Source organism: Corvus cornix, chromosome 5 (genome assembly GCF_000738735.6).
Source record: "Corvus cornix cornix isolate S_Up_H32 chromosome 5, ASM73873v5, whole genome shotgun sequence".
Lineage (NCBI taxonomy): Eukaryota > Metazoa > Chordata > Aves > Passeriformes > Corvidae > Corvus > Corvus cornix.
Window position 1 is genome coordinate 36966557 of NC_046335.1, and position 25758 is coordinate 36992314.

General features: G+C 38.9%; 1 protein-coding gene across 2 annotated transcripts; it reads left to right on the forward strand.

Annotated features, from left to right (window-relative positions):
• Positions 1-17: 17 nt before the first annotated feature.
• On the forward strand, positions 18-24211 carry TMEM87A (transmembrane protein 87A). 2 transcript variants are annotated; one of them, XM_039553218.1, is made up of 20 exons: positions 18-187; positions 1645-1702; positions 5225-5322; positions 6091-6207; positions 7860-7913; positions 8017-8073; positions 9657-9774; positions 10482-10543; positions 12388-12571; positions 13375-13474; positions 14188-14281; positions 14557-14628; positions 16296-16404; positions 17549-17607; positions 17824-17927; positions 18279-18352; positions 19530-19591; positions 20566-20621; positions 21850-21880; positions 22217-24211. In XM_039553218.1, the coding sequence occupies exons 1-20, from the start codon at positions 56-58 to the stop codon at positions 22256-22258; spliced, it is 1683 nt and encodes a 560-aa protein (XP_039409152.1). In that variant the 5' UTR covers positions 18-55; the 3' UTR covers positions 22259-24211. The 2 variants fall into 2 exon arrangements, with proteins under 2 accessions (XP_039409152.1, XP_039409153.1); XM_039553219.1 differs by lacking the exon at positions 14557-14628 and adding an exon at positions 15185-15253 and having other exon boundaries at positions 19-187; positions 22217-22558.
• Positions 24212-25758: the final 1547 nt, after the last annotated feature.

Genomic DNA, 25758 nt, shown 5'->3' on the forward strand with positions numbered 1-25758 from the left:
TCCGCGGAGAGCGGAAGAGGCGCGGCCAGCGCGGCGGCGGCCTCCGTACGGCGGGATGGCGGCGGCGCCGCGTTCCGGGGGGCGGCGGCGGTCTGGAGCCGTCCTGCTGCGGCTGCTGACGGTGCTGCTGCTGGCGGGCACGGCGGGTGCCGGGCAGCGTTCCAAATGGCGGCTGCCGGTGTTCCTGGTGAGTGCGGGGAGCGGGGCTGGGCCCGGAGCCGCGGGGCCGGCTCGTGTGGCGACGGTCGGACGAACGTATGCGGGCGGGAGGCCGCGGCTGCTCCGCGCGTCCTCCTCGGGCGGGACGGCTGCGGTCGGGGGCGTCCCTGCCCGGGCCGCGCCTCTGTGGAGCCGCACTCGGAACTGGTGCGGGGGCTCGGGGCAGTGGCTGCCTCTTGCGCCGCTTGAGCTCTCGCTGGCGGGGTCGGTGGTGGCGGCAGGGGCGAGAACGCTCGTGCGGGAAATAGTCCGATGGGCGGTGGAGGGAGAGCCGCCCCTGTGAGGCCCGTGGGAAGGCAGGGAAGGAGGGAGGGTCCTCCCCAGCTGGTGCCCGGCCTCGGTGGGTCCTGTGCGGGGGAGGCCGCCCCGCGCCCCCCGGGCGGCCGGGCTGGCGGCCCGCACCGTCGGGTATCGCCGTGGCCTGGCCTCGGCAAAGCTGGGCCGCTGCAGCGCTGGACTGAGAGAGAAGTGTGGGCCTTGGGAGAGGTGAAGGGATTTCAGCGCTTCTGATAAACCCCGCCTGCTTGAATTTGTGTGAAGGAAAGCTGTTCTGCCTCAAATTCGGCCGGACTTTATCAGGCAGTGAGAGTAATGTGCGCTTTCTGTGAGGATTTTGAGCTTCAGGAACAAAACTGAAGGATCGCGGTGAACACTCCTGTTGGTTCTTAGAACAGAATTTTTTTGTTGGATAGTACAGGCCATCTCATCAGCAAGAAAATGGTAATAATTTCAACAAATGTCACATGAAATTGGCTCCATTTGCAGATCAAAAAGCCTCAAGCCTCTCAAAGCATCTTTAAGAGTATGTTGAAGGGTGGTGAAGCATGACTGGAAAGTCCAGTATGTCTGGCTCTAGATTTTACATTTGCTTTCATTACTGTATTGACTTAAAACTCAGAATGGAAGATTGTTTACTTAAGCTCAATGACATTAAGCCTGATGCTAAAGGATTTTTGCATTTTATATATTTTTCATATATTAGTAGCTCTCTGGACTATTATTGTATAGTTATATAGTTTCTTAGCTAACTTCTCCTACCCTGTTAAGTTAGACAAACACATTCCTGGAACCCTATGATAATCTCCCTTCTTCAGGGAGCCAAGGACATTTCACTTTCCCATGTATTTAGACATAAACAATGCAGGGCTAGAAGCAAGGGGGAGGCTTCCGTAGGGGGCTGAACCAAGAGAGGAATTACTTTATTAAGTACTTCTAACTGGGGATTCTCGTCAATTATGCTAATTTGCTAAACTTATAAAAGCGTTGAAGCCCTATATCATGTGTGCACTCTGCCATAAGTGCACCTGGAGGACTTTCAATAAATGGTAACTGCTTTTTATAATTTTTAACTTGTTTAGCTTGTGATTTTAGGGCTGATAAGGCACCAAGCCCACTAATATCTCTTCCTTTTTTGTGCCTTTGCAGGGGAAGAAGTTTAGCTTTGGGAAGATTCTCTTCAGCAACACCACCATTTTCCTGAGATGTAAGTGGTTACAAGGGATTACCTGGTCTCTCTGCTGTTTGATGCCCTGCCTATTTTTAACATTTGGAACTCCAAACGCTGTGAAGTGTTTAACTGCACTGGCTGCAGTGACAGCTAATCTAGCACTGTATGAAAGCCATAGCTCTGATATGGTTGAGTCTGTTAACAGCCTTGGAGCTTCCCAGTTGTGATCTGTTTAGGTTGTAGCAGAAATGAATGGCTCTATTCATGCTTTTTTTCTGGAGAGGGCAAGATGGGCAATGGGAGCGCCACTTTGTTTCAGATAGTGGATGATCAGGTGTGGGATGTGCTGCACTCTACTGTGAGGTGTGCTTTTCCTATCTAAGATTTGTTAAATTCCTGTGTCTGGGACATCTGGTGCCAGCTGGACAGGGGCTGTTTGTATTGTAGGGTGACTGATGTGAATACAGAAGGCAATGCTGTTTGAAGCCTTGTTCCTTTTTGCTGAGTGCTTCTGGGAGTGGTAAGGGAATGTTGCAGACTGTGGTAGAGCTCTCCTGAGAGGTGCTTTGTCCTCCTGATCTCAGTGTGTTGAATGTTCTACTGAGCAAACATGTTGGCAGCCTTCCCATTGTTCTGTGTATTGCTCTTTGCTAATCTGGCCAGGTTTATGGGTTATGTAGGTTACTGCTGCAAGGAAAGTTGTGAAATACCCTCTTACCTGTGAACATGAGGACAGCATCTAGATGGCAATAAGATGTTATAGAAGTGACTAGCTGATTTAGAAAGGTTTGAAATCTTTGCCATGCACTTTGAGAACTTTTAAGTGGTTGTTTGCACCAGTTTTTACCATGAGGGAAAGCTGTTTAGTCTCTCTCTGGTGTCTGTACTTACCTTGTTGTTTTTTGGGTTTAATTTTCAATACATGCCCTTCTTGGGACAGTGTTTCAAGGAGAGTTGAAGTGCCTCCGTTGATCCCACATGAATCTGAAACAAGAGGCTAAGGATTTGAATGGTTATTAGTGAAGGTCCATCACTTCAGGATTAGGACTTTCCCACCTGACAAGTGTAGCTGAGACACTGAGGTTGGCATCTTACAGTGAGAAAATTGCAAGTGTACAGCTGCAGGATGAAAATTAGAAATCTGCTGCTTGGGAAAAGGAGGAGGGGTTGAAAGGGCATTTTGGTGCTTTGGTAGGTTTTAGGCTTTCTTGTCTAAAGTTTAATAGAAATAGCGTACTCATAGTGACGTGGCATCTAAGATACGGGTCTCTGAAGCGTGTGGTAAATCTGCTTGTGCCAAAATAACCAAGAGAAGGAACTAAGGCATGGAAAAAAAATTTATTTGTTGTAAGGCAGATCTGTAAGTAAGAATTCAACCCCCTGGCTCCTGATGTGGAATTGAATTACACTGTCAACCTTTAAGCAGGCATTAAGCCTTAAAATTCCTTAGTGAAGACACCTGTTTTACATACCAGTGTGATTAAAAGATTTACATGAATTTGGAAAATGAATCACTAAAAGAGGAAGGAACAAAGGCTGTGAACTTACTCATTTTCTCAGCCTAGATGAAACTTAAACTGCATCTGATACTGGGAAGCTTCAACTTCGTGTGGTTTTTCTTTTCTGCCCACGTCTCTGTGCAAACTGGTCTCCTTTTGATTCCTGTGTGTTGCCTCTTCCATCTGCTGTTTGTGTGGACAGTATGACAAACATGATTGCGCATGGGTTGTTCATATTTTCCGTGTGCACCTGCATCTCCTTATCTCCTTTTTTTCCCCTCTTCTTGGTTTTTGATTTTTTTTTTTTTTTTTTGGTATCTGTATGGCATCTTGGTGTCTGATGCTTTCTGCTTCTGACTGGGAAGACTGTTGCTGGCATATAGTATTGTCAATAATGAATTTATTTTTATCTACTTTTCTGAAGGGCTGTTCTGGAAGGCATTTAGTTTCTTGTATAGGATCATGATAGAAATCCTGCTCTCTGTAAATGAGTACAAAGACTGCATTCAAACGGAATGTTTCTGGCTTTTGTTTGAAGGCTGAGGAACTTAGATTTCCATATTGCTGAATTCAGTAAATGCCATGGATGCTTTTTCTGACTTTTGGAGTACTTCCTTTTCAAGGTCTCTGTAATTTTGATGTTTGCAGATATTGCAGATTGTTCTAGTGACCTGTTTTACCTTTATGGGCACTACTGCTGAATATATAGTTGCTTATTTATTTGTCACAGACAAAAAGATGGTTAAAAAGGTATTTTTGAATCTTATTTCTTGCTAGCGCTTTTTTTGAGATACTCCTCATTTGATCAGTTGTATTAGAAGAGCCTATATCATCAAAGAATTTGCCATCTGTCCATGTCACTGCAATGCTTGTGCTGCCTTTTAGTTTCTTTGTTGTGCCCTCTGCAACATCTAGGGCGATGTGGAACATGTATGCCTTGTTTTCATGCTTACTAGGTGTCATAAGGAAACTCTATTTTTCAGTGATTTTGCTTAAACTTTTGGTGTCAGAAACTTGGTTATTGAGTTTTTAGCTGTACATATACGTGCTTTAGTAGTCACGAGGTGTAAAGTGGGATTAGTCAATTAATTCTGTGGCAGGGTTTTCCTTCTAATTGCTTTATCTACCTGTAGTGGTCATTATGAAAACATTCATTAAAAGTGTGCATGTAACAAAGTTGTGGATGCCTCCTCTGAGATGAATGTTGCCTGTGAAGTTGTGGGAACTTCTTAGCCAAGTACTCTGTTAACTCAAAAGAGTTTTGCCATTTGGTGTCTGGGAAAACACAAATGTAATCATCTAAATGGCTCTTCCAAAACTCTAGATAGTCACTGCTCATTTTATTTAAGGGTGGAGCTTGCCTTCTTAATGTCAAATTCTCTTCATGGGGCTTTAGTTTGAGATTTGAAACACAAAAACCTCTCCTTACCAGGGGGGAAGTCTTGTGTTTCATTTTTCATGCATGTTATTCTTTAGTAAATTAAAGTGGAAAGTTGTCTTATTGCTGTTTTCGGTAGCCTTGCAGCTTGACAGCATGGGCCAATGTATATAGATTGTCTTTGGGGGGTGGATGTTGACGGGCAAAATCTTACCTTCATTTTCTTGGTGATGTTTTTGGTATATTTAAATTATATGTGGAAATTGCTTAGTATTATCCTGTTCCTAGCTTTCTCTGTCTGTTACGTGTGCCTCTATCTCTGAAAGGGAGGCCCTTTTTTGTGTTGTAGTCACTGTGAGTCACTGCTGTTCTCCTTGTTTGGTATTTGCAGTTGCTAAAACATCCTTGATTGTCTTCAGAACAAAAAGTTTCTAAATGATCTTCTGCTCTTTAAGAGAATTGTATAATGGTGTAATGGAATTCTGTTCGCATGCATCTTTCTTTCACTGAACAGCAATGAATTACTCAAGGAAAATATTTTTCTATTGTTTTGCTTTCAGTTTCATGTTTCAAATTTAATTATGGTGGTTTTGCACAGAATGGGAGAAAAAGCCTGGAAGGAGGATGGTGTCTTACATATCTCATGCTTGATTTTTTTGGTTTGTTTTGTATTTTTTTTAGTTGAAGGGGATGAAAAAGCTTGTGAACCCTCCGGAAGTTTCAATGTTACTTGGTACTTAAGATACTCTGACTGCTACAATGAAGTCTTCAACTTTGGGGTAAGAATTGCCTGGAAAAACATAGGTTATGATTTTTAGGGGTAAGCAGATCTTGGGAGGAGGGGATTAGAGATGTCTCCCTTGCATTCACATTATGATTTGGGGCTGCAAGACGCGTTCTTCCACTGGAAGATAACAAATTCCTGGAATAGAGTTGAAATGATCAACAGCTTGCTGCAGTTGCTGACTTCTTTTGGGCTTTGGGACAGATGGAAGTGTTTGTCAAAATTGTTTTAAACCCAGGAGCTTAAGTAAGTACATTGACTCTAGAATGAAGCGTGCGAGTTTGTGGTAGTTGAAAATACTTGCAGTAATGCTTAATGACAGTTAATAGAAAAAAATTGAATATTTACATGTTAAATCTAAATTCTGTTCTTTATGGATGCACATTGCAAGTATTAGGAATTTGTACAAAATGTATAGTGTTTCTATCAAATGTGGTAATTGTGCTTTCTATGGTTAATATTTTTCCATGTTTACTTGAACTATTAATTATGACAGTTATAACTACTAACACAGGACTGAGTCTTCACCCTTTAGTATAATAATGCAGAGTTTGTTCGCGTAGACTGAAGTTCATGTTGTCTGCTGCGCTTCCACTTACTAATTCTTACTCAAAGCCTGTGTACCATCATTTTTATAATCTTGTGTGGTTTTGATGTCTTTATTGTACTAAATTTGATTCAAGAGTGTGTGTAGAGTGAAACTGTGGAGCTCTGCAGGTCTTGCAGCTGTCTACTGAGATAAACCTACATTCTCCTCTGGCAGGATGAACAAGCAGATAACTATTTTGGGACTACGGCTGAAGAGCATCCGGGTTGGTCAGGATACTATGCCACTTCTTCTCTCTCCTTTGAAAACTGCTCTGACCTCTTCAGGCCTCGGGTATGGGTAGAAACCTCAGAATTTGTTCTGTTGTCTTATACAATATGTAGAGAAGGTGGTAATTCCTATTAGATCTGTTAGCATCCTATGTAAGTATCAATGTAGGTTGGGAGGTACTTCTTTTTATCTGTTTATGACAAGCAAGCTGTGATGATGGTTTCTTAGTTTTGCTTCACTTCTGGCTTGCAATTCAACATTTTGCTCACGGTGGTGAAAAAACCCCAACCAAATCATTGTAAAGTGCAATGCTTCTTTTTGTTTGTGGTTTTCTATTCTGAATTTGTTTCATTTACAGGAGGCTGCTGCTAGTTGAGTAGAAGTGGCAGCAAAGTAAAGATCCCACTAAACTTGAATCAATTAAGGACTGGCATTTATTACTTAATTAATGTTCATTTAGAATAATGGAAATGAGTGTTGAAAAATGAGTTACTTAAGCACTGATAGCAGCTTAAAAATGAAAAATAGTAGTGCTAGAACATATTTGGAACAATTCAAGTGAAAGTGAGAAGACAATGCAAAATTAGGGTAGGGAACTAATGTGCGGACATCAGCCCTACACCAGCTGTATATCAGCAGGCTGATGACAATACCAGTATGATATGCTGTCATTCTTTAATGATATACTTAAGAATTGAAGGCAGATTATGGAATGTTGCATCTGTGTTCAATCATTCCTCATTTAGACAAAAGATTATGGATAGAAAATACTGGGAAATCTCATAATTATTGAACCTAGTGTTTTGGGTTGCTTTTTGGTATTTTTGGTTGCTTGTTTTTTTTATTAAGATGAAAGACTAATGCCTAAAAATGACTTTTAATGATCTGCTTGCGTGTCTCTTATTCCTTTGATGTGTGAAAATGGCTTGAAAGGTTTTTAAAAAGAAAGAAAAAACTGTGTGCTGCCTGTTTTTTGTGTTTAATAATGAGATGTCAGTTCTACTTTTACTTGGTTTTGTAGAAGAGATCTTGTGGGTTTAGCTGTATAATGTGAACTTGGGCATCCTAACTAAACATGCTTGTGAAAGTCTTTAAGGTTTTAAAAGTCTTTAAGTAAGTTTTCATCCAGTTCCTCTGAAAAGTCTACTGAATTTTAAACAATATATTCTTCTCAGATACTAATTTCTGAAATTTCATAGAAATTTCTTCTCTAGATAGTTCAGCTTTTTTCTTGTGGTATAGCAGTTTCACTAGATTTTGAGTCATCATAGTTCGGGAGAGTTGGCAAAATCTGGATCTCTAATAGGAACTCACTGGTCTAGGGACTTATTTTTGCACAGATTAAGGCAGAAATATCAAAATTCTGTATCTATTTGTGTAGACTGTCTAGTAATGGGGATACCCAATTGATTCATATTTCAAAACCAAAATTAACTTCACTACTGTCACATCTGGTTTCTAAAAATAGATACCTGTTATTTGAAGGGAGGAAAAGTAACTCTCAAATTACAAAACATTAAGTATTCAAGACTCTCTGCATAAATGGACAATTGTTTGATTTAGAAAAACGAAAGCTCTCTAATACAGCTGTTCAAAGAATAATCAAGTTTATTGGAAGCTGTTCTGATAATGTCATGTTAATGTGTGAAGTGCCTGTAAATGTTGAAGTGCCTATAAAGTGTCTATAAATGCTTTACTTTTCTTATATCGTGCAGATTTTCTATAAAGAATTCATTCATCCAGAGCCTCTCTCACCTGACAAACGAGAGGTAATTTTCCTTTCCTTCTAATGAGTGAGTGTAGTCATGGAAGAGGTAGTTTTGGCATATTTATTTATCAATTTTCTGTGTTTTTTTCTTTATTCCCCCTAAGGGCTTAAAAGATAAGAAGGAGATTGCAGGAAATTACACAATGGTGACAGATAAAACTGTACGTATATTGAATTGAAACATGTCTTGTAATCCAGCAGTTTTGTTTTGGTATGCTTTTTAAAATTTATATTTCTTTGTTTAAGAAATTGCTGGTAGCATATTCTATGGTTTTTTGACATCTGGAATTTTTTAGCTTGAAACTAGATAGTTTCCTGTGTGGAAAAACAGAAAACAGAGTTAACTGCTTCTTCTATATGTGAATTATAGAGCTGATACCATTCAAACCAACGGTGTAAATTAAAAAATAAATTTACTTTTTCCAATGTAATTAAAATAGTAATTGAAATTATCTTCTTTAAATGATGACTAATTCTTACAGAATACATTTGGTTTTGTCTTTAGTCAGTTTTTTGAAACATTGTACCTAAAAACTTGACTGATTACTTTTGATTTTCAAATCCCTTAGTATTTTTATTACATATTATGTTCAAGACTTAACCAGGAACAATTTTCAAAATAACTTCAAATTAAATGTCCTGGATGCCAAGAAAGAAAATATATTTCACTCCTTGTGTGCTTAAAGGGCCATTTGCTTTAAAGCTAAAGCATGAGTTGCAGTGTGTGCAATTGTGAAGTAAGGAATCAATGCAGCAAGAGAAGGTGGTATTTTAAAGGCAAAATCTGTGTATATAAATTTATCCATTTTCTTTTAAGTTTACTGTGTTTCTAACCAAGTTTTATGTTTAGTTAATATTACCATAAACTCTTTTTTTTGTGCATACTATTCTATTTGCTTTAGGTCTTGTAGTCAAGAGGTTTCTTAAAAGAAATGCATGCTCTTAATACTGAATTTCTCTTGGAGAGGCCGTTATATAAAAAAATCTTAGTTGCAGTTCTGCAGTAGTCATGTGAGTGGCATACATGTAGATGGTCTTAGTTTTAACTTTAAAGCTTTTACTAAATACTGCAGTTTCTGAGATGGCTAGAGATTCTTCAGTTGTGGAATTAACAGTTTTGTATGCTACAACTCAAAGAGATCTCTGATTTGTTTTATGGTGCAAATACTTATCTGGACAAGGTTCCTCTGTTAGTTCACTGGCAGGATTTGAGTCTTGCAGGTATGAGAGCTGTTTCAGGGACTGTAGTAGTAGTTTCCACAGGAAATGGCTACTGTGGAAATCTTTTCCTCTCAGCTACTTCTGTCTTACACTGTGAAACTGAGCCTTCACCATGAGTTATATGTAACTCTGCAGTTTCCAAGCAATTGAATTCAGCAGGAATCTCTGTGATGGTCCTAATGGTTCTAGACTGAAAAGGAGTATGATGCTTTCTTGAATTCTTTGTAGCTTTTGCAGTACCTTTGAGTGCTTGTCCAGTAAGCCAGTATTAAATTTGCAAAAAAAGACCTGATCACCTCCGAGGTCTTTGAGGCTTCTTCTGGAACCAAGCAACTAAATTTTAAGTGTTATGTCTAATAAGTACATTTAAAGTTTACATATCAGATATTTATTAAAATGTTTTAGGTCTTGGAAGAGATGAACTTTATATTTACATGGAAGATACCACCCATATATGGCTACTTCTGTCTTTTTCTTGTCTGCTTGACTGTGCACTGTTTACATGTAGATGTTTGGTTTTCAGGCAATGAATGCTGTTATCAAAACTTGGCGAGATGGGCCATATATATTTATTGTGCAAATTGGAGTTAAAGGAGCTGAAAGAACGACACCTTCCTCATATGAAAACAAGCACTTTACAAGTAAGATAGCTCCTTTATACAGTAAACTGAAAATACAGCACCATTTTTATGTATTTCCAGTCTAAGTATTCCAAAGTACTCTTAGTATATGCTGTATGGTTCAATTTCATAAGATACTGTCTTTCACTTCACATAGGTAGAAATATTACTACAGCTCTTATAAGAAAAGAGGTGATCGCTTGTGTCTTGAAGATCCTAAGACTGTTCTGTCAGTTTACTGGTGAAAATCAAGAAGAGTCAATCCCAGGCATTTAAATTTTGATGCTTGGTCTTTTGTTTCAGAAATGTGCAGACCAATGCAGTGATTTATATTAATAAGTCAACATGTAGAAAAAGATCGTAATTATCATCTTGATATTATAGTATATTTAACAGTGCACTGATAACCTATTCAAACTTTAGAGAAGTTTAAAAATCCCCCTAAAAAGTGAACTTGTGTGTTTCTGAATTTTTCCTGTTATACATGAATCTCCAGCAAAAATTACTCTTAAGTACTGCCATGAGTTACTTGGTAATGGGGTGTGTAATTTTAATTGCATGCTTTTAGCTGAGTATGTTATGAGTTAACTTTCTTTATTAAAGTGCAAGTTAGATTTAAAGGCTATGTGAAGGTGTGGAATTTCTTTACACTTAGTGAAAATCAGTTGAGTCCTGGCTTCCTCCTTTTGGTTCTTGTTCAATTTGGTTATTGGATTGTCTTTTGACAGTGACAGTAGAACTGAAGGGGCCGTATGAGTATCTCTCACTTGCAGACTACCCTCTGATGATCGTAAGTAAATCAGCTTTTCTTTGATCTATAAAATTGTCAGTTGATTTTAATGTCAAGTAAATACTCTGCTGCCATACTTCAGGAAACACAGAGCCAGTGTCTTAGGAGAAAAAGTTACTTAACCGAGGTTGTTTTTCTGTTTGATGGGCTGTTTTTGTTTGGTTGGGGTTTTGTTGGTTTGGTTTATTTTGTACTGAGTACAGGGTAGGTAAAACAGACACAGATTTCAGTTGCTTGCATGTGCTGTCAATACTGTCCTTGTCTGGATTGTTTGAATTAATGGTTGTTAATTTGTAGTTCCTGAAATTATCAGTATTATTAGCTCTAAACTGAGAAGTTTTACTGGTGCTTTTATTCTCCTTAGCTCATATCTTAGAAAATTTGCTATTCTATTCTTTTGTTTGCAGCTACCCTTTCATTTGTCACTGCTTTCTTTGTTCTTTTACAGCTTAATCTTCCTTCCTCCACCAGCTGTCTTACACCCCATGAGGAGGTCTTTAATACTGCCTAGCAGTGAAAGCATAATTGAGCTACAAAGAGCTAATCCCCTTTTCATTCAAAGTGTTATTGACTTGGTTTCTAGTTTCTTCTGTTGAGAAGGCTAAACAATAAAGGAACTTGAAGTGTTTATGTAGTGAAGACAGACTTTAGCAGGGGATCAATAACAAGTAGGTCTCTAGCCTGACTGTATTGGCAAGAGCAGCCTGTCAGTAGTGGAGCCTGGCAGCATTTCTGAAACACGCGTTTTACTTCCTGCAGAAGCAAAAAGCCTCCAGCAGCTCTATTGCAATGTAATTCACTGGTGGGAATATCCCATGTGACTGGATTAGAAAAGACTCTGTATCTCTAAATGTTTCCATAATGGTGTTTTCAGTTTGTTAAAGTTTTGATGGATTGTGCAGCTAATACCAGCATTTGCTTGGTTTAAAAAAAAAAAAAAAAAAAAAAAAAAAAAAAAAAAAAAAGAAATCTTCCTTCTGAAAGAGGAGACTGCTTGATTATTGCTGTCCTATGGTGTGGCTAACTACTTCCTGCCATTCGCTTAATGTTTTACTCTCTCCTAATTCCTCTTCTTAATCTTGGTGTCCTTTTGAAAATTTTAACTTGGCTTGGTATGATTAGAAAATTCAGTATTGAGTAACATTGTCAAGCTTATTGTTTGCTGTATGAGACATGCCATGGAAAGTTCTTCTGAAGCAAGTAACACTGAACCAAACAAAAATCACAAAATGTTAATATTTCAATGAATGTCTGGATTTCTTTCTCAGCTGCAGGTTTTTTGCTGGCCAAAAACTCGGGCAAAAACTGAGTTTTCTGGAAATTAACTTTTGAGAAAAGTTGTCAATTTAATTGAACAGAGGGCTTACAAGCATTAGTTGCTTATCTTTGTTCTGTGGAATGGTGTGTAAAGGTGGCCTGTAAGTTTATTTGCAGAATAATGTAAATGTATGATGAAGTTATTAGTAGAACAGTACATGAGAATGGAGTTTCTAGTACTTGATGATTTGCTTGAATTCTTATCTGGGTGTTTGAAATCTAGTAGCATGTACCTTCCTTAGAAAAAAATGCCAGTGAATAAATTGGCAGACTACTCTTCAAGGGAGAAATTGCGCAGAAATTCAGTTACTCTGATGCCCTTTGTTGGCAGTGAGAAATTAGACTATCACTGTTAAAGAGTCCAGAGAAGACAAATGAAACAATGCTTATTTCTAGTCTATTTAAAAACTTCCAAAGCTGCTATACGTGGGAAGAAAATAGAGTTGTCTTACAGCTGTGGAATGGAAACAAGGTAATTATTTTTCGGGGTCTGAAGTTCCTGTTTCTTTCTTTTTTTTGTGTAATAGTTTTTCATGGTGATGTGTATTGTGTACGTATTCTTCGGGGTTCTGTGGCTTGCGTGGTCAGCCTGTTACTGGCGGGATCTCCTGAGGATACAGTTCTGGATTGGTGCTGTTATCTTCCTGGGAATGCTCGAGAAAGCTGTTTTCTATGCTGAGTTCCAGAATATCCGCTACACGGGGGAAACCGGTAGGTCACAGTTGCATCATGCAGTTTAACTCAGGGGGCATAGCACTAATGGCTAATGCTAAATTGGGGTGGCAGGTACCTGTTAACTATGGATTACTTGAGGATTGTTTCAAAACAAAGAACAGGGAACCAGAGTTCTGTATTTTTTATGTTGTAAACATCATGCTCTGTGTTCTTCTAAAGCTAAAATGCTGTTGCTTTCTCTGACTCCTGGGTGTAGTGTCTTAGGTACATAGAATGCTACATTCTGCGCTGCAGTACTGGCTTTAAGTTTAAAATAGGACTTGGTCAGTGTAGCTTGTAATTAATTTCTCACAGTTGGTATTGGCCTTGGAAAGATACTTTGAAACTCCTTGTTCAACATGACTGCATTGTAGATAACTCTTAGTATTCAACCCATAGCCTCATAATCCATCTCAAGAGATTCCCTTTATGTAAAAAGGAATCTCTTTTCCTTCTACTTTGGTTTTGAGTTTTCAGGCTGGATGCATACAAATGAAACTCTGCAAGTAAAATATCATTATGACTTTGCTAACTGGCCATACCCATGGTGCAGAAGGTTTTGCTGGTTGACTTGTTTGGAAGAGTATCCAGGCTGGATGTAAAATTTTTCTGTAGCTTTTTTTTTTTTATGCCAAGTGACCTATCTTTTCTGAAAGCTAACTCCAGATGTAGGTAATAGATTATATACACTTTAATAGCCTACTTTCTGTGTCTGCTCTCATACTGCAATTGCATGCAGTAGTTAATAAAACAGAAATTATATTTTAATGACCCAACTTCCTCCTCTTTGCTTTTGGTAGTTCAAGGAGCAGTAATACTGGCAGAACTTCTTTCTGCTGTGAAGCGCTCGTTGGCTCGAACTCTGGTTATCATAGTCAGCCTGGGATATGGGATAGTCAAGTGAGTAATTCTGTTACGTGTTTGTTGTGTTCTGTTTAAAGAGTTTTCACTATTGGTTTTTAAGAATTTAGGGCAGTATTCATCTCCATGTATTTTGCTTGTTAAAAAGTAAGTACTTGGGTTAAGTGCTCTGAAGATCTAGACTTCTTTACTAGTAAACAGAGATGTACAGTTCCATACTGTGATTACTTTCCATCTACTTCTGTGTGCTACTGTAGGCTGGATTTCTGAGTCGTTGAGATGCTCCACTAACTGGAATGGGAGCTTTATGGGCCTGCTTTCTGGGTGAGGGGGAGCTTTTATAAATGGGGTAGGTCAAGAGTCCCTGATAGGGGAGGGGATCTGCTTTAGTAAGGTTGTGGCTCATTTGTCTGTCTACAGCTGTATTCAATGCTAAAAACACATGCTAGGTGGTAATGGAAATTTTTGGCTAGTGTGGGTTTGCTGGGGGGAACTGGAGACTTAGTGAAATGGTCATAAAAGGCTAAACAGGTTAACTAAGAAACAGGACTGTTGCCAGTCTCTCCCATAGTCATACCATAAGAGAAAATGAATAGTAAGTTTCAAGCACCATAATAATATTTCTGGATCTAGATGTGGATTGGTACAAGGACCTTTTATTCATACGCTTCGTACCTTATGTTTAGATTCAAGTTGACATGACTTCACTTTCTGTTTCCCACTTAATCTGAATTTCACTTTGTTTCCTACAGGCCTCGCCTTGGAGTGACTCTTCACAAAGTGGTTATGGCTGGAGCCCTTTATCTATTATTTTCTGGCATGGAAGGTGTTCTTAGAGTCACAGGGGTCAGTAATAACTGCTTGAATTGTCCCATATGCAACAGACACTACTGATTGTATTTACTTGTGTGAACAGCTTTTCCCCCCCCCCCCCCCCCCCCCCCCCCCCAACAACAACCAGCCCAAATTCCCACTGCTCCAGTTTTGGAGGCTGTGCCTGGGGAAGAGTGTGTGAGTGGTGCTGCCACTGGATTCATTAAGTGCATCTCGGGATGTAGATTTCTGTTACTCTGTTTCTGGGATGAAGCATTTAACCTATCGTGTATTTGGTACTTTTCCAGTTTTTCTATGACACTGTGGCTCTGATAGCAAACTTGGCCCTGTCCATGATTGATGCCTGTATTATTTTGTGGATATCCTTTTAAAAACTGCAGAATGTATGACCTTATTCATAGTTTATTATTTCTGTCTTAAAAGGAGTAAAAGGTGTTTTGCTTGTTTCTGTTAGGACTTCGATAAGTTTATGATGTACACGCAAAGGCAAGTTTTGCCTTTTTAGTCAAGCTCATAGTTGAGTGGAGCTTTCAGTTTGTCCATGGATAGTGTAATAGATGTAATTAATACATGTCTAACAAGCTGGTTGCTAGTTTTTTGTGATGGAAGTGGCCAGAGCAATTAATGACAGCAATTGCTTCAGCAGAGACTCCTTTTAACAGTGCTAGATTGACTTAATCTGGAAAATTGCTTCTTGCCTTGCTGGTGGAGAACTGAGAACTGACAATGTGGTATTGTCAGTTCCTCTCTGTGCATTGGACTAAACTCTTGGTTCAAGCCCTCTGTTTCTGTAGCAAAACTTGGAAGTGTTGTGGTGGCGTATTTGTGGTTTCTCATAAAACAGCCTGACCCTCCTCACTTCTCTACTATGTTTTCTTTTCGGTTTGTTCTTATTGGCTCTCTCTTTGTCTCCAGGCCCAGAATGATCTTGCCTCCTTGGCTTTTATTCCCCTGGCTTTCCTAGATACTGCCCTGTGCTGGTGGATATCCTTCACTGTTTTACTTGATGGGGTGTGTTTTCTTTTGAATTTGTTTTTTTCAGTCTTTTCTTGGCTGAACTTTTTTTTTAAAATAAGATCCAAGTATGTATTTTTTTCTACTTCTGGTAAAGGTTACAGAAGTTCTGTAATTGAGTGTTCAGGTAAGCTTCTGCTGCCTACTGCTTACTTAGTTTTTGTTGAACTGGATGTGTCTGTGTAAAGCTGCTCCAGAATATAGTCTGTGTGTTATCAGTGTCTCATTGTTGAGTATGAAGGTAATTTGTTCTAGTGTAGCATGTTATGGTACCATAGTAGCAGCCTTTGAAGAAATGACTCAGTTTATGTTTTGGAGTGAAGGTTGTTTAGCATCACCAAACCTAAAAGTCTTTCTGAAAAATTTGAACTAGTCTTGAAGTAAGTGACAAAATGAGGCAGTGTTTATTTTTTTGGTGTCTTGACATACTCATTCCAAGCAACCATAATCTTGTGTGACTTTAGCAACTGACATCAAATGCTGAACTTGTGTATAGCAAAATCCCTGTAAAGTGGTCTTAGTGAAAGCCAGTCACAAAAACTCTATTTAAAATGTGAATAGCTTGCTGCCCAGCTATGACAACCACAGTTCTCCCCTATCATGATGTCTCTCCTAACCACTTGTTTTGTCACTGTGGAAAAAAAAAATTGTGAAGGCACCCATATACATTAAATAGAGTTTAACTAATTTCTAGTTCAGATTTTACTTTTCATTTATCAAAAGCACAGCCGACACTTTCCTGAAGGAATGGGCCATAGTCCAAAATAGAAGTTTGGATACCATCTTTGTCTGACAAGAGTTACAGGTGTAGATGACTAAATAACATGAAAAGGACAGATTTTGCTAACTCTGGTACCTTTGTCATAGGATGAATCTTTCCTTCTACTGAGAATGGTGTAATTTTTTGGAGGGCCAAGTGTGCGATTGAGAGAGCTGTTGATCATAAGGTCTGTGTCCACCTAAGTCTGTGACCAGCTTGTCCCTTCAGAGACTTTTCCTTGACTTTCCATACATATTCATCAGCTTAACTCAAACAATGAAGCTGCTAAAACTTCGAAGGAATGTTGTGAAACTCTCTTTGTATCGGCACTTCACCAACACACTCATCTTGGCAGTAGCAGGTAAGCAGAAAATTATTCCAGTTAAGTAAAACCACTTTTCATTTCCATATAGGGCTTGATTTGGTCACTAGAGCAAGTTTTTAAGTTTGGTGACCTTTCTGTAAGTACAATCAAAATTCTTGGTATTTCTAACATTTGACCCGTTTCTAACAGTGGGTCTTTGCCAAGTGTTATGTCAATATTTCAGAGACAGTGGATTGTTACTCCTTATGTTAATAAGATCGGTAGTTCTATGCAGCTCCTCTAACACAGCACTTTAGTCCCACTTCAATCTGCCGGGGCAAAAGTTCATTATTATCTTATGCTGTTAACTTCACAGAGATACTTTTCAGCAAAATTGCAGTATCACTGATACTGTGGGATTTTTAAGATACCTGAAGATCAGAGTGATTCTTGGAAAAACTGTATTCTTAGATTTGTAACATAATACCCTCTCTATTCTGGAAGAATACAGATGGAATTTCTTTTTCCATTTATAGTAGTGATGAACTGAACTTCAAGAATAAATCTGTTGGTAATTCCAGGTACTCTTCTATCAATACAATGAGCAGAAAACGTCTAGACTGTGCTTCTTTATTTTAACAAACAAGTGAAAAAGTACATTTCTTTTGAACAACAGCTCTGATGAAATTCCATTCAGCACCTGGTTCTTAGTCATCTTAAAATACTTCAGTGGAGGGAAGTCTCTTCTAAAACTGTGCTAAGAGCATAGTTTGATTGTTGGAACTGTTGTGGGTCAAGATCTGAATGCTTAAGGCATTCAAGCAGCTCAGGTTGTTCAGTTACTTCGAGGTCAGCTTTACTTGTCAAGTGATAATGAAACCATGGTTTGAAGGCTAGATAAAAGTGATATAGGAATAATGAATAGGAATTAGGAGTTCGGTAAATACTTCATATTTCATTTATGTGTTGTGTCTGTGAAGAAACAAGAGTAAAAGATACAAGAGTAAAATATATGCCTAAGTTTCTGTCTTAAGGTTGGTGCAATAGATCCATCTCTTGTTTTCCAAAACTATTAAATTGAATTTCAAGACTTCAGTATTCAGGTCTTTGATCGTTGTTTGGGAAACACCATCCTGTTAGTGGGGTATTTGAATTGGCATCTTTTGTAGTGATAAGCAGCTTGTTTGTTTGAATATTGCAGCATCTATTGTATTTATCATCTGGACGACCATGAAGTTCAGGCTGGTGGACTGTCAGTCGGTGAGTTTATATGAAATGCTTTCTACAGTTGCTGCCTCTTGATAAGTTTATATTTGGCAATGAGATTGCCATAAAGCACCACATGCTAAAATTCTCACTGTTGTGGGTAATGAGCCTTTTTGACAAATGCCTATAGTTCAGCCTTGGAAAGAGATGAGGATATGAAATTTCTTGCTTCACAACATTTTTCATTTGTGCTGCTGTTTTTCTTGACAGGACTGGCAAGAGCTATGGGTGGATGATGCCATCTGGCGTTTATTGTTTTCAATGATCCTTTTTGTTATCATGATTCTGTGGAGACCATCTGCTAACAACCAAAGGTTCAGCTTTTCTTACCTCTTCCTAAAAATACTGGATTTTAGGAATGCTTGTTTATTCAAAAAGTACTGGTGGGTCATTTTTATTTGCTGTACACTGATCAATAAGGATACTAAGCAGTTTGTGTAAGGAAAAGTAAACCTAGAGGAGTCACGTACATAAAATCTAGTCTGTTTCTGGTGGTCAACTTATTTAAAAAGAAGCGACTTAAACTTCGATTATGTAGTTTAGCATCAGTCTTAAAAACAATGAGCTTCACAGAACAATCAAGCCATGTGCATGTTGGGGTAATGGATCTCTTGGGAGACAAGAGATAGAGTTCTAAGACAGCTTTCATTCTTTCACTTCTAAAGGTTTGCTTTCTCACCGCTGTCAGAAGAGGAGGATGATGATGAGCAGAAAGAGCCAATGTTAAAGGAAAGCTTTGGTAAGAGAAAAAAATTTTTCCACCCAATTCCATTGTTGAAGACACTTCTGTGGAGGAACGTGTCCTGCTCTCTGGCAAAAATCTTATTACTGCAGGAAAAGCAGAGTCAACTGCCATTGATACATGGAGTTCTAAAGGAAACACTGGCTTTATGTTTAGTATTTACATTGCCTGTTTAATTCTGGGGTTTTCCATTGACTCTGAAAACGCTGCTACTGCTGTGGTTGCTTTGCCATGTCCAGTGGACTTTGATTAAATATGTCAAGTCTTAGGTTTTAATCCAGTCATGATGACAAGGGTCTCTTGCTAGGCAGTGGTTTAGTGTGCAGTTCTCTTTTAAAATCCCATTTAAGAATTTTCATTTATTATCTGTTCTCTGAACTCTGAAATCTTCATTTTCTATGTTAGGGCCTAGCATAGGAATGTCCAGTGTAAACACAGGCGTGAATATGTTAATTGATGAAATTGTCTGTTGTAAAACCTCTCTTTATATGCTGTGTAAAAGGTAGGGTCACATGTCTACTGCTGTCTGTCCACAAATCAGTTATGTTGGGACATATCAGTGCTGTTTGTCTTGTTTAGGAGGTGAGGAGAAGTGTGTCATCCATTAGGTGCATTTGGCAAAGCAGCGCGATCTGGCTGTCTGCCAGGCTGGGAGATGCACATTGCTTCTCAGCTTTTAAGTCAACCAAGTGGCTGGTGAGGAGTCAGTAGGTAAAATAAACTTTGGGAGTTGCCTGTGTCTCAGAATGATTGAGGCTGGAAGGGACTTCTGGAGGTCATCCTGTCCAAGTCCCCTGCTCAAGCAGGGTCACCCAGAACAGATTGCCCTGGACCATGTCCAGATGGCTTTTGAGTATCTTCTAGGATGGAGATTCCACAGCCTCTGGGAACTATGTCTGAATTCTATGCTGCTGATGTCTGGCTTAAATAAAAGGACTAGAAATTTATATTTTCTAGGTAAAATTGTAAAAATTCAGGAAAAACTAGGTACTCCCCCTGTCAGGAAAAAATACTATGAGCCTTTCAAAGGGAACGCAGTCTAAATCATTAGCTTGGCTAACTCTGTCTCATTGAATCTGAGGAAACATCCTGAATGAACACTCAACACTTTCACTTACAGTCTGTGAATAATTATAATTCAGTTACACAAATCTTTTTCTTCTTTTGGCTTCAGAGGGAATGAAAATGAGAAGTACAAAGCAAGAACCAAATGGGAATGTAAAAGCAAACAAAGTTGTGAGTATGACCTCTGTACCTCAAATAATACAGATTCATCTCTTCTTTGTTTACTGCCATTAGTAGCACACAAATATACCAAGTTTTGAGCCAATAAATGGACGCTTTTTGGTTTGCTTCAGAGTGTGAGTGAGTCAAAGTATCATAAGATAACACAGTACTTCTGAAAAGAAAGTAAATACAGGTTTCTCATGAGATTTCCTGTAAGTACAGTGGTGACTTAAGAGTTTAGTCTGTTCTTTAGGAAGGTTTCTGCAATTCAGTATAGATAGAACTGTATAGTACAATATTCTGATAGGGATTAATACATTATTTTAACAAGTTTTTCAGTCTGAGAGGGAGGCTGAGCCATGTTTTAAATAAATTTCCCTCTGTTTTTGAGATCTGTGATTCATTACATGAATGGGATGATGTGTATATTTTTATGTACCTACCTAAATACTTTGGGTGAACATGCATTTTTTCCATGTGACTTATAAGCAAGATATTTTCACTTTCATCAAGGAGGCTGAAAATACGTCTTGGACTCTTTTCATGGAATTAATGCATAAATTTAAAAGTGGAAAGAACCTGTAGGAATTCATTATAATACCAATCATATTTTTTTGTCATTAACATTGTTTTTCTCAAAGGTTGGTTGCAGCTGTATACTACTTACCTGAGGACAGATAACATGCAAATCAAGCTTTTCTATTTTGGTGGGGGGAGGGGGCTGTGTGTGATGGTGAGGACTGTTACAGAGCTCACAGAAAGCGGGTGGGTTTTTCTTTATTCTTTTTTTTTTTCCTCTTGGAATGTGTTTTCTCTAATCCAGAAATTAAATTGAAGTGTTTTTCTGTTTTTTTTTAATTTTTTAACTGACATTATAAATACATTGGTTTTTGTCAAGTAGGTTGAGAAGAAAAAGGCTTGCATATTGACAGCATTGTGGGAAAACTTGACTTTTGTGTTCTGTTTAATTTCTGTACTTGTAGCAAGAGGATGACCTGAAGTGGGTAGAGGAGAACGTTCCTTCATCAGTGACAGATGTGTGAGTATTTTTATAGTCACAATAAAGGCAGGTTCCTTGCCCACAGAAATACATTAGAATGCCTCGTAACTTGTATGCTGCACTTCCATGGGCAGAGGTTGGGTTCAGCCTGGCACTGGCCTCTGACCCCTCAGTGTGATTACACTTGGCTGTGTTCAGTCTGCTGGGGTTGAACACAGGCTGACTTAAGGAACAGTCTTTTGGAATGTGAAACCATAGACTGGTTTGCACTTTACTAAAGGTAAAACAATATAAATAAATCCAGGAAACAAGGAACAAATAAACCCTCTTTCTAGTGCTCTGGAAAGACCTTTGAGTATCTTGCTGAGTGTAAACTATGGCATAATGTAATCCACTTTTGAGCTTTATTTGGAACATCGGTTGTCATTTGTGTGCTTATGGTAATATAGTCAGCTGTATACACTGTTTGTATCTCTTCTGCTTTTAATAACTTCTACATGCTGAAAGTGTCAGCGCCTGTGTCTACATTTTTTCATAACAAAACCAAAGTTCATAGATTAATTGTGTTCACAAATTTGAACAGGTAATTTTGGCAGAGGATCTGGATTGAAGTACAAAGCTTTGCTTGAACTTAGGTAAAACCAAAAAATTAGGTGAAGTTTTAAGAGGAAAAAAAAAAGTGCATTTTCTCAGTTGAATTTGGTTTTCCCAGTTCTAATACTTAGGTTTTGAAGACTGATAGGATTCCTTAAGAGAAAAAGGACTAGTCCAGTGTAAGCTAGGAAAGGGCACTTTGAGGTGATCTGCTGCAGTTTTTTCTGTTTCTGAGAGTGTGATCAGGGTTGTGAATAGCCAAGATCCCCACAGATGGAAGATCTATTGTAGCTGGGAAGGCTGAAGTGCCAGTGGAACTTGTTTGACTTCTGGGACATGTTGTTACAACATGGTCCCATATTGTAAATGTCTTCAGGGCAGTTCATCAGTGTTCCTGTATGAATGAAGCAGTTTATTTCATGGCAACTTGGAAATTGTTCAGTTGGTAATGAGAAGCGTGACAAAAAAGAATTTTAAAACTGTAAAGGTCATTGAGGATACTCCTTGGGCTCTTCCTTTTTTGTGTGTCTTTCTCTAAGTTCTGCTAAATTGAAAGATCTGCCTTCACTGTTTCTTTTCTGTGCCCTAAAAAGCAGCATAAGGTTGAAAATGGTTGTCAATATGCTCTTACTATGTGCTCTAATTATTTTAACTTTTTTCCACCCCACTGCAGTGCTCTTCCAGCTCTTCTGGATTCAGATGAGGTCAGTAAAGAAATCTTGAGTTCAAATTAGTCTTTCGACATGCCAGAGGAGTCATGAGTCAGATGAGATAAGGTCTTGGCTTATTAGAACTGGACTCTGTGTCAGTGCAACAGCAAAATGCTACAAGGGGGGAAGGACAGTGGGAACAACCACGATACAACTTGGTAGAATACAGATATATTTTAAATATGTATTCTAAAATAAGGGGTGTATCTGCTGTGTAAGTTGGACTCCTGATTTAAAATGCATATGAGTGTCATTTGTTGTGAATGTGCATTTTCTGAGTAATGTAAACCTACTGGGGAAAATGACAAGATTGGGTATTTTATTTTCCAGGAAAGAATGATTACCCACTTCGAAAGGTCCAAAATGGAATGAAGGAGTAGCTTTTTCTCTTGGAAGCGGAGACACTTCTTTTAAAGTCGCTTGGTGGAGCAAGTGCATCCTGCTGATTTGTCTCTTGATCTCAGCCTTGAAAGTTTGATGCTTTAATGTCATGGAGGGTGTCTTGCTGTGGAAGAAGTTCACAAGGACATTATAAACCTTTTGGAAATTTGAATTTAAAGTTGCTGCAAGTTTGGATTTTTAAGCAATTTACATGTGTACTATTCCAGCACCTTCTGTAACTTTTCAAATATTTAATCTGTGAAACTAAAATTCCTAATGTCTGCTTGAGGAGTTTATATTTCAATGTTACAATTGACATTTAGAGGTGAACTGCCTGTACCTTTTTGGGGGGAGGGTGGGGACAGATAGAAATAAGCACTGAAGAAACAACAGACCCATTTTCTGGTAGATACAACTGCTGTTGTATGTCATGTGTCCAATGTGCATGAGAGAGTTTAGAGAGAAGCTCCTGTCGATGAAGAAAATTAAGATGCCAGGAGGGAAATATTTGGAAAAGTTACAGTGATACGAGTTTTTAACAAAATCAAGTGCAATTTTATTCATAACACTGTGTATGAAAGATTTTCTATTTTAAATGCCATTGACCTGTAGGTAACAGCTGCCTAAAGCTAACACTTGCTGTTGTGGCACATCTCATTGCCGGCAATGTGGTGGATGCCTGGAAAAATGATTTGCCCCTACCTTTCATATGTTGCATGATTTAATTTTAAAAAATATCCCAACAAATAAAACCACCAAAACAAACATCACCAGAGCCACTCCTGCAGTGCTCCACACGTGCTTGACTACACATGTTAAGCAGATATTAACTGGATGTTTCAGTAGAACTCTTCTCCCTTTACATGTAACATCTCCCACCAAGAAGCTGGCACTCCTCTATGAGAAGAGGCATTGCTTTCTAGGGGTGGAAGCACTGCCTACCTTACTTGAAAGAGGATTTATGGGGAGTCCACAGTGCTGGGACAGTTCTGTTCCCAGTGTCTGCTTAGAATTGCTTCCCATGTAAGTGATTTGATGGTGGGCTTTCTTGTCCCATCTGGTCACTGTGGCCAGGAGGTACTCTGAGATCACTGTGTTTCAGTCAAAGTTGCAGGTTTCTATTCTATATAATTGCATTTTGTTTCTCCTTTTGAAATGAAAAAGAGCTTTTGGACAATGTTCTGTTTTTTGCTTGGCTGCAACAGCTAAAGTTGCAATAACTTCCTCATGGAAACCTGTTGTGGACTGTATGACAAAAGCTCTAATTTGGGTTCATAACCTTTAAAACTGATGATTAGGTGGCAAGCAGCAGCTGGATATCTAGGAAGCAGATGTGGCTGCTGCTGGAACAGCATAGATTGTCAGATTTTCTTGTTCTTCTCTCATAGCTATGTCAGCAGAAGTGAACATGTGCCTGTACTTCATTCATTCCACTGTAAGGTCTGGTAGCTTAGCTGTAGCTGCTCTTTATCAGCAATTCAAGCTGAAACACAGCACTTTACAGTACAGTAGCTGAGGCACAAGGACATAGTATCTTCTGCTAGCTGTGCTGTGGGGGCGGCAGATGGACAGAGAAAAAAAGCTGTGGCTATAGCACCTCACTGCTTCTGCAAGAGTTGCTGGAGCTCTTCTGCTATCCTCTTTAGGCCACAGATAGAATCTTTAATTAGAAAACACTTCTAATTTGCTATGCTTAATGGATATAGGTGAAAAAAGTATTACCTCCATGTCCTTTTGGGGAGAGGAAATTTTGTGAAATAAAGCTACACAAAGCTTGCTATTTAATGCTTTTTTTTGGTGGTTCTGTTTTAATTTTTAAAAAAATCCTATTGTTTTGGGTTGTTTGGGTTTTTTGAAACAAATAGGTAAAAATGTTCTCTACTGGAAGCACAAAAGTTTGTATGTACTATTTAATAAAGGCTAGGTAAAGAGTAGAAAGGCTTACATTGTGTCCTTCCACTTTCTTACTCCCTGTTCTCTCACAAGTATTACCACCTTCACAAAGCTGCCTGATTTTACCTCTTTAGTCCATGGTATATATAATGCAGTTATATCCAACAGTTCTTTTATTTTTCTTTTTAAGATTGAAGATAAAGTGGAAGTCTGTCATTTGAAAAGCTAATGGAGATAGGGCAAATCATAAATTTCTGAAAAAAAGTAAAAGAACGAAACAGTTTCCCTAACTGTATTCATAGTTTAATTAATAATTTAAAAATAAAATAAATGTAATAGCAGTGTGGTGCTTTCAGCCTCTGACTACTGGTGGTCTTAGGCAATCCTTGCAGCTTTCTACCCTTCCATTCTTGTACTCACTTCCAGCATTATTTAAAGTTGTCCAGAATTCCGTGGGGAGCTTGTTGACCCCTTAGTTAGCAATTTTTGTTTTTTCACTTGTTTAGCAGAGTTTCTGTATTGTTGGAAAGTAGCATCTGCTTCCTAGGCTAGAGCAAGCATGTGCTGGGACTTGTTTGCAGTCTGTGGGAGAAGTGTGAGAGCCCAGCTCCCACAGAATTGTGCAGGCTATGGCGTTGTCATTGCAGGAGAGATAGCAGTGGATGAGATGTGAGTGAGGAGCAAAGGGCGTCTGTGCAGTGTTGCAGCAAGGTGGCCTCTCCCTCAATAGCATGTTCAGTCAGGTACATTGGTTCTACTGAGGGATCTTTGCTTTTTCTGAAACCTGATTTTGCTCCTAAAGATATATTGGCTCCAGGACTTGGAAAAACTCAGAAAAGCTTCAGCAAGCTAGCTTGCTAGAATGCTTGTAACCAAAAATCCTGCAGGTTGTTACCATTCACTATGTAGTCAGGGAAGACAATTCAAATTTATAACCATTCTTCCAAAAACAAACCATGCAAAAGGGAGAAAAGATCTGCTCTTAGGTCTGAGATCAGCAAGAGTTTTTTAAGAAGCTGTTCATAATAATGTTCTACTTGCAGAAGAACTAAATGTCTGATAGGAGTTATTTTAGAGCTCTTGTGCCTGGTTAGTTCTGTATGGATTTGTTTGTTTTGTTTATTTGTGAGAAGTAGCTGTTGGAATTGTAGCATATATGTGCATACCATATGGAAAACTGGAAACAGTGAAGAAGATGATGGTGACAAGATGTCCCTGCTAGGAACTCCAAAGGAGAGACTGAGTAAGAGATCACATGGAATGGTAAAGAAACACAAGAGGCTTGATAGGCACAGAGTGAGTCAGGATCATAAGACCTAGGGAAGGTTATGTTTATCTCGTTCTGCAGATGTAGGGGTGCCTGAGTTTGTGGGCTTTATTTATCCTCGTGTTTACTTTATATGGCATTTTATGTTGTATGCTACTGCTTAAGATCTGAAGAGGGTAATGCTTCACAAATCATTTGCTCTCTGGACTACAACCGTATGAAGTCATTATTACCCAGTGTTACTGAAACTTTTATTTCACTAAATCAGTGTCATGTTCCTTTTCCTTATGTAGGGATCCTAGGTCGAAGAGACCAGCTACCTGCTTGAACT

Excerpts from the sequence above, each read along its gene's own strand:
- TMEM87A (XM_039553218.1), top strand. The coding sequence starts at position 56 with ATGGCGGCGGCGCCGCGTTCCGGGGGGCGGCGGCGGTCTGGAGCCGTC. Across the intron at positions 14,282-14,556 it reads GTGTTCTTAGAGTCACAGGG|TTTTTCTATGACACTGTGGC; the intron begins GTCAGTAATAAC and ends GTACTTTTCCAG. Across the intron at positions 19,592-20,565 it reads ATGTAAAAGCAAACAAAGTT|CAAGAGGATGACCTGAAGTG; the intron begins GTGAGTATGACC and ends CTGTACTTGTAG.